Source organism: Bison bison, unplaced genomic scaffold, assembly GCF_000754665.1.
Source record: "Bison bison bison isolate TAMUID 2011002044 unplaced genomic scaffold, Bison_UMD1.0 scf7180017862979, whole genome shotgun sequence".
In the NCBI taxonomy this organism is placed as follows: domain Eukaryota; kingdom Metazoa; phylum Chordata; class Mammalia; order Artiodactyla; family Bovidae; genus Bison; species Bison bison.
This window is the reverse complement of record NW_011493551.1, coordinates 1973446-1981981: the sequence shown is the minus strand read 5'-3', so window position 1 is coordinate 1981981 and position 8536 is coordinate 1973446. Positions and strand designations below refer to the sequence as shown.

At 44.7% G+C, this 8536-nt stretch overlaps 1 protein-coding gene across 2 annotated transcripts in view; it reads left to right on the top strand.

Moving 5' to 3' along the window:
- ARHGAP19 (Rho GTPase activating protein 19) overlaps positions 1-5440 on the top strand; it is a 71661-nt gene extending 66221 nt beyond the window's left edge. For both annotated transcript variants that reach the window (XM_010833049.1, XM_010833048.1), the window contains one exon: positions 1201-5440. In XM_010833049.1, coding sequence (XP_010831351.1) covers positions 1201-1205 — 5 coding nt within the window. In that variant the 3' untranslated portion in view covers positions 1206-5440. The remainder of the gene's footprint in view (positions 1-1200) is intronic.
- The last annotated feature ends 3096 nt before the right edge of the window (positions 5441-8536 follow it).

The window sequence follows — 8536 nt, the reverse complement described above, 5'->3', positions numbered from 1 at the left end:
CAAAAGCATCAATTCTTCGGCATTCAGCTTTCTTTATAGTCCAACTCTCACATCCATACATGACCACTGAAAAACCATAGCCTTGACCAGATGGACCTTTGTTGGCAAAGTAATGTCTCTGCTTTTTAATATGCTGTCTAGGTTGGTCATCGGAGAATACGATGGCACCCCACTCCAGTACTCTTGCCTGGAAAATCCCATGGACGGAGGAGCCTGGTAGGCTGTAGTCCATGGGATCGCTAAGAGTCGGAAACGACTGAGCGACTTCACTTTCACTTTTCACTTTCTTGCATTGGAGAAGGAAATGGCAACCCACTCCAGTATTCTTGCCTGGAGAATCCCAGGGACGGGGGAGCCTGGTGGGCTGCCGTCTATGGGGTCGCACAGAGTTGGACACGACTGAAGTGACTTAGCAGCAGCAGCAGCAGGTTGGTCATAACTTTTCTTCCGAGGAGTAAGTGTCTTCTAATTTCATGGCTGCAATCATCATTTGCAGTGATTTTGGAGCCCCCCAAAATAAAATCTGTCACTGTTTCCACTGTTTCCCCATCTATTTCCCAAGCATAAGTTATTTTTGAAGGATACGTTGGTATCCCATCACATGAAGTGATGGGACCAGATGCCATCATCTTAGTTTTCTGAATGCTGAGTTTTAAGCCAACTTTTTCACTCTCCTCTTTCACTTTCATCAAGAGGCTCTTTAGTTCTTCTTTGCTTTCTGCCATAAGGGTGGTGTCATCTGCATATCTGAGGTTATTGATATATCTCCCAGCAATATTGATTCCAGCTTGTGCTTCATCCAGCTCAGCATTTCTCATGATGTACTCTGCAGGTAAGTTAAATAAGCAGGGTGACAATATACAGCCTTGACATACTCCTTTCCCTATTTGGAACCAGTCTGTTGTTCCACGTCCAGTTGTAACTGTTGCTTCCTGATCTGTATATAGATTTCTCAAGAAGCAGGTTTTCCCATCTCTTTAATTTTCCACAGTTGTGATCCACACAGTCAAAGGCTTTGGCATAGTCAATAAAACAGAAGTAGATGTTTTTCTCTGTTTCTCTTGCTTTTTCGATGATCCAACGGATCTCTAACCCTCAGGTTGTAGAAAATACTAAGTATAGATTTCTCTAGCTTTTAGGTGGGATATTTGCAGAAATAAATACTTACAAATGTGTTTAATGTTCCTTTTTCTGTTTCAGCCTAGGATTCTTCTGAAGGATCCAGAGTTTTCCTGTTGTCCACCCAGAATTCTTCCTTCTGTGGCCCAGTGGCCGTGACCACCCACAGAGAAGCTGGGACTTGCAGCGCGCTTGCTGCGTGTTGAATTGTGAAAGCCAACTAATCCTGTGACTCAACTGATACCTCTAACCTCACTCAGCGGAGATGTCTGCAGATTCTGCCTACTAAACCGGTGCTAGCGAGTCTCTCTTTAAAAAAAATGTTCTGGGGAAACCACTAAACAGCCACACCAGCTTACACACAGCACAGTCAATGAGCAGAACCAGGCAGACTCCTCTGCCTAGTCCATGTGTTTGTTTAGGCAGGTTCTGTTTTTTGAAAATTTGAAGTTTGTGCTCAGCTGCAGTGATTTTTTTAAAAAAGTGCAGACAATCCTAGTGGATCGATGTTATTCTTAACTGATAGTTTGGACTTTTCTCTGTTTTGATAGTATTGGGGATATGTTGGGTATTGTTTTTGTTTATTTGTTTTTTCTTATTTTTTAAAAAGCCATATTTTGGATAGGTAGTTGAAATGGGCTCTAAGCCAGATGTCTTTTCTCTTTTCACCTTAAGCTCTTTGTCTTATGAGGCTGTACTCCTCAGTACCTATTTGTGTCCAAAGAATTTATTGCTTTCCTGAGAATTTTTTTTTTTATGATTTCTTGGGCCTGAGATTATAGGTGTTTGGCCTGTAGGACTGAATAATTCGGAATGATGCAGTATCTTAACAAATGATGTTAAACTGTGTCCTTTCCTCCCTCCTTCCTTTCTGTCTCCCTCCCTGTCTTCCTCTTTCCTCAGTGATGTCAGAATAGTCATATGGTTGCTGAACTCCTTCCTCCATTCAGATTCTTCTCACCTAAAACATCTCTGGTGCCAATGTGGTGCCTTCTCTGCCCAGTCACTGTGACTCAAGGCATGTCACCAACAGTTTACTTGAGGTTTGCTGAAATACCTGTATGTAGGGGAAGCTCCGGCGTAGGATTAGGCTGGAGCTGGCTTTATGGCCAGGACGACTCTTATGGATGAGATTATACTGCATCTTTCTAAGGGATCAGGTGTGCAGGCTGGACCGTCTCCTGAGAGCAAGCTGGAGTCGGAGGACGGAAGCGAGCATGTTTCTCTGCAGGACTGAGAGATTTAAAGGGAAGAATGTTCTTGTTTGCAAGCAGTTGTGGCTTATCACCTGTGTTCGAGAGTGGCTGCTGGCCCGCCCTTTGCTTGTCACAGTGGGCACCGGGGGTAGTTGGGAGATGGGCTGGAGCTTTGACTGGGTTGGGGATGTGCTGGCCCGCCCCTTCCTTGTCACAGTGGGCACCGGGGGTAGTTGGGAGATGGGCTGGAGCTTTGACTGGGTTGGGGATGTGCTGGCCCGCCCCTTCCTTGTCACAGTGGGCACCGGGGGTAGTTGGGAGATGGGCTGGAGCTTTGACTGGGTTGGGGATGTGCTGGCCCGCCCCTTCCTTGTCACAGTGGGCACCGGGGGTAGTTGGGAGATGGGCTGGAGCTTTGACTGGGTTGGGGATGTGCTGGCCCGCCCCTTCCTTGTCACAGTGGGCACCGGGGGTAGTTGGGAGATGGGCTGGAGCTTTGACTGGGTTGGGGATGTGCTGGCCCGCCCCTTCCTTGTCACAGTGGGCACCGGGGGTAGTTGGGAGATGGGCTGGCGCTTTGACTGAGTTGGGGATGTTCACATGTGTTTGAGAGGAGTGGCAAGGCTCTGACCCAGGTGAGACGTCCCTGTCCAGAGAGAGCAGGGCAGGAGGGAGCTTATGCCTGCTGTTAGACGCGTAACCACTCTTACCCCGTGTGCCGGAGCTGAGTCAGGCCTCGGGGGAGAGGCAGTTGCCCAGCAAACTGTGACTTCTGCCCTATTTTTAAACTGTTGAAATGGTGTGTTATTGCTGAAACAAAACATGATTCTGGGGAGCACAGTTTGCTTTTGTATCTGGAAGTCAGTCTTGTCTGCTGTATTTTCTGTTTCTTCTGCCGCTGTAACAACAGTAGTGGAGAAAAATGGGAAATTTGGCCATCCAACTTGATAGATTGTGAATAATAGATGGTTAGGAGTACAAAGCTGCTCAAAAGTCCCTTTCTCTACAGTAGTTTTATGTCATTCTTAAAAAATACTTATTAGCAAGTTCATACATGTAGGGTTCTATTTGACTTTTTTCCTTATAAAATTTCTTGCACCAGCCATCAGTGAGTTCAAACAGACCCCTTCTGGTATGGCCGGGTGAGAGTGGTGTCCTCCCGTAACTCGGTACTTGCTCTCTTAGTTTGTCTAAGCATCTCATTCTGGAGTGGTGCGGTCTGGCACAGGTGGAGGGAGCGGAGCAGTGGCCTCATACCTCCTTGTCATCGAGGTGCTTCTGTGGTTCTGTTTGAGGGAGGCTCTATTGGAGGTTTAGTTGGTTGAGTGCAGTTAGTAATCCAGGCTGGTGCTCTGGGGCTGGGGTGGTGAGAGATCCTGTCACGTGTTTTTGTATAGCTTGCCCCTTTGGGCAGTTTATGTGGGTATTTGGGTATGTGTGTCCCATTAAAGTATTTATTAAATATGACTCCCTTGCTGAAAGGGTGTGATAGGCCTTTCCTTGTTTGTTTTTTAACAGAAGCTATGATGTAGTTGGAATCCAGATTTGAGAAATAAACAGCATAACCTCTTCTGCCTTATAATATGTAACTGTTCTAATCCTGTGGAATCTTCCAGAGAATGAAAAAACAAAGACCTTTTAAGCATTTGCTACAGGAGGATACTATTGCCCTTCTGACTTGGTGGGCAGGCATTTTTGAGCCAGTATTCAACAATTTAAAAAATATGTAATATTTAAAAATTCTGTTTTATGTTTGTTTTTCATGTTGAAACAATTTCTTTGGAAATGCCTCTTGTTTTTAAATTTTCCTTTCTTTCTGGGGTCAGTTGCGGTGGATTTTGATGTAATATTAATGGGGGGCAGTATATCTTGTGTGGGCTCAAGCATAAAAAATGCAGACCATTTCCTTAATTCAGATCAGTTGGCACTGGGTGAGCTATCCTGGTTGAATCAGTGAAAACCTTGGGCACTGGACTCCTAACTTTCTAACTTGGTACAGTGGTGCAGTGTTCCTGCTTTGAAAGACTCCACTGCAGCAATGAAAGAGAATTAGATGGTACTGACTGTACCTGAGTGCCAAAACACAGTCAAGGAGGTGGTACCTCATGAATCGAAACTGAAACTGTAGTTGGCCCTCCACCAGCTCATTACCCTGAACAAATCTTCCGTAGTCAGGAATGACAGTGGGCTGCCTTGGGAAACAGAGCAATTTGGGGTTAACTGCGGTGATCACTGGGTGTCCAGCGGTGGCTGCTTTGTTGGCTTATAAGAAAGCCAGTGGTTCCAGAGTGTCAGAGCAGAGCCATTCTCTCCTCTGGAACAGCAATGTTTCTGTTCAGCTTTCCTCATAGAAACCTCTGTTAGGATACGGTTTAAAACACCGCCTTCTGGGAGATCCTGTGGTTGCAGAATGGTCTCTCGAGTTCATCTGCTTCCTTACTTCCTGCAGAGCCTCACACAGATGCCTGAAACTGGCTCTCATTCTGAAGTCTTTTCTGAGTAGAATTCCTTTCCCCAGGAGAGAGCTGTATCCATCTGGAAGCCTTGGTACCGAAGACAGGACCTGGATCCAAAGCTGGATACCAGCAGTTGGCAGGACTGCTGTAGAAATTGGGGAAGATTCAGGTTTATAAGATGCACAAGCTTTTCAGACCAGTGGTAATTAATCTGATCTAAAACTCACTGTGGGAAAGCTGGCTTTCCTCCGCAGGTCATGCTGAGCTGTTTCCACAGGTGGAGAGTGGATGGGAGGGCTGACGAGGAGGTGGAGTTAAGACTTACTAGCCTGAGTGCTTGGGTTACCATGGAAACGAGTGTGCGAGGCCACAGCAGATGCTAAAGAGCCATTGAGCACTCCCCCAGACATGTTTGGGGACCAGCAGAACTGGTTGGGAAAAGCACCCCTGCCCCAGGGTCCTTTACTACATAGCAAGGCTTGCCTTTTCACTACCCCCAAGCTCGCTCAACAAGAGAAGCAAGGTTTCTTAACTGTCTAACCATTTTTAATTTTTTCATTCTTATTCAACTATATCCTGTATATATATATATGTAACTGTAAAGAAACATGTATTGTTTTTCTTTTATATTCATGTAATATTCTGAAATTAAATTTCTTTTGTTTCATATCTATAGGCTTTGATCAGTCTCTTCATTTACATTTGACGGATGGATTATTTTAAAGAGAGGTTGCCTCCTAAAAACATTGTTTCAAGTTTGACTGAGTTGCTATGACAGAGGTGGCCTCTTGTTCTGAGGACTGTGACACTAAGAACTGGCGTGTCTTTGGCTTGCTCTCCAGCTGGGGGGTGGGTTCAGGGGGAGTAGGGCTTTTTTGGCTGATTGGAAATGGGATTGGAACCTCTGGGAATTTTGAGTTCCCTGATTTCCCTTGGCTGAGTCTAGAATGCTTTGCCCAGATTTCGGTTTCTCACATAATCTTTATTTTCTCATTTAAAATAAGGAGTGATGGTTATAGTAACAGTAAAAACCAAGTGACATTTTCATCTAGGCCAGCAAGCTGCAGTGTTTAGACAACTCTGCTTGAGATGTTGTTTCTGTCACTTACATATGTGGGCTTGGGCATGTTCCCCACTCTGTAAGGGAGTGGGTAACGATACCATCTCAATGATGCCATGCTCAAGAGGCACATGTAGGGGCTTAGCACAAAGGTTTTAATCTGGAGTTTGTGATTTCAGGAATTTTTTGCTCCTGTAATTCTATGTAAAATTTTGTGTATGTTTGAATTTTTCTAAGGCAGAGATTTCAGAGCCTCCATGACTCCCAGAGGAGTCCTTGGCCACCAAATACTGAGCACCACTAGCCTTACATTGTGCCTGGCAGATGGCAGGTATTCATTCAATGTTAACTTTCTCTGTCGCTGCCAAGGACACATTTTATAATCAGCTGCTTACTGATGCTGACATGGTTATTTTTGATAACAAAAGAGTTACATCCAGAATAGAAATAAAAAACTCTTGTTTTTGCTCCATTACCTGCCTGTGTGTTCCTCTTGAGCTGTGTTAGCTCCCTAAGGTGCCACTCAGACCGTCTGTCACTCTCTCCTCATCCCCCAAGGACCAGTTCATATTATTTGCAATAGAAAAAGGAGCTAGTTCTGTTTCTTTAAAGTGTGGAGGGACTCTTAACAGCACATGGGAAACTCAGTAATGCAAAAGGAAAAGGGGTAGAGGGACAGGGAGTTGCTCTGAAAAATAGGAAGAGGCTCAAATGTCTAGTCCAGTGCTGAGCACATGACCATTAATCATTTGAGTTACAGAATGCAGTGAAGAAGCAGACATGCATTACACAGCGGGGAGAGGAGGTGGGAAAGAGAACTGGGAAGAGTCTTTCGGCTCTCTCCCCCTCCAGGGCCTTTGTGCCCCATGGCAGGTGGCCCATTTTTGCCCCCCCCTAGATTCCTAAATTAGAAGCACAGAGAGTGGGAATGGTGAGAAGCCTGAGACCTAGGCTACAGGGTTGTGGTGGGACCATCAGGTTTGTTTGGTGCTTCTTTTATGTCCTAGCCTCGTAAATTCCCTATAAAAAGCAAAACCAAAAATCGGGGTTGAGCAGTGGCTGGGTCTTGATCCTAGTTGATCATTAATATCTTACCCTTTATTGGAAGCACCCAGTGCCCAGATCCCAGTCTTCGGCCTTGGAACCAGTATGCAGATTAGTAGGAGGGCCCTTGGTGTCATTGTTAGCTTTCTCCTTTTATCACTGGAAGTCAGTCTTTTAAAATTTTTGATGCCTTGGCCCCAAGGAATGCTTAATTCAGTAGAGCCATATCCGTGGGCAACAAAGAAGGGAAACAGATTGTCTTAAAATTGTAATTGCGGAAGCCATTCCTTGGCACCAAAGTCGGGGGTGCTTTTAAGAGCTTCTCCTGCCCGTGTACTTGCCAGTTTTCCAATATTGGAAGAGGAATATAATAGGGCCTCTAAGGAATTCATGTCTGAATGAAAAATTAATACCACAATTTTTTGAGTGCTTATGTACTAAGCTTTGTGCTGGCCAATTAATTCCTTCTCTTGTTAAAGTCATACATCTCTGTGAAGTATTCTTAACTCCAGTTTTATAGTAAAAGACATATGAAGAGTTTAATGTATCCATTGTCAACTAAAAAGCAGTAGAGTCAAGGTTAACATCCAGGGCTTTAAGAACTGTGGTCTGAAGCAGGGTCACACACCCAATGTCTGTAGGAGCCAGGAAGGAAGTGTAAAGTCATGAAAACAACAACTGCTTTGAGAGATTGAAAAACACCATGGGAGGGACTTCCCTGGTGGTTTAGTGGCAAAAACTCTGAGCTCCTAGTGCAGGGGGCCTGGATTCAATCCCTGGTCAGGAAACTAGATCCGACGTGCTGCAACTAAAGATCCAGCATGTTGCAACGAGAATTGAAGACCTTGTATGCTTCAACTAAGACCTGTAACCAAATACATAAATATTAAAAACAAATTGTAATACAAGTTCCTCCCACTGGCTATCTTCAAATGAACAGCCAAACAGATGAGAATAAAGGGGAGCTATCACATGATGGAAAAACTCCTAATAAGTCCACAAAACGGGGAGGGGTGAATTGGGAAGAACAGGGCCAAGTATAAAGGAAAATAAAAATACGATGACACTTAAAAAAAAAACCCAAAAATCATGGGAGCCAAACACAAGCCCTCCACAGTCTGGCTTTGGCCCTCAAGCCCCATGTGGCATCTTCTGCACAGTGCTGCGCTGCTCCTAGCTGGGACCCAGGTCTGCATAGGACTTTCTCCAGCGATGCCCAGTGCTGGCTCTGGGGTGATAGCGTGGTGTGCCCTCCAGGAACGGTGTTCAGACCCAGGAGGGTTGGTGCCCACTGAAACACACCACACCCCCACCGCAAAGTCTATCCTCATTTGTTGCTCTCCCACATGCATTGCCCCAGTATGGTAGCCTCTGGCCACATGTGGGTACTGAGCACTTGAAATGTGGCCAGTCTAAATTAAGATGTTCTGTTAAGTATGAAATACACCCCAGAATTCAAAGAATAAGAAAAAAAATATAAAAATGTCTCTAATTTTATATTGATTCCTTGATATTTTAGTATATTGTATTAATTATTAAAATTAATCTTACCTGTTTTTTTATCTTTTTAACGTGATTGCTAGAAAATATTAAATTACATATATGACTTATGTTGCTTTTCCCCCCACAACTCCTGGGGCTCTAATCCGAGGCTATTCTTT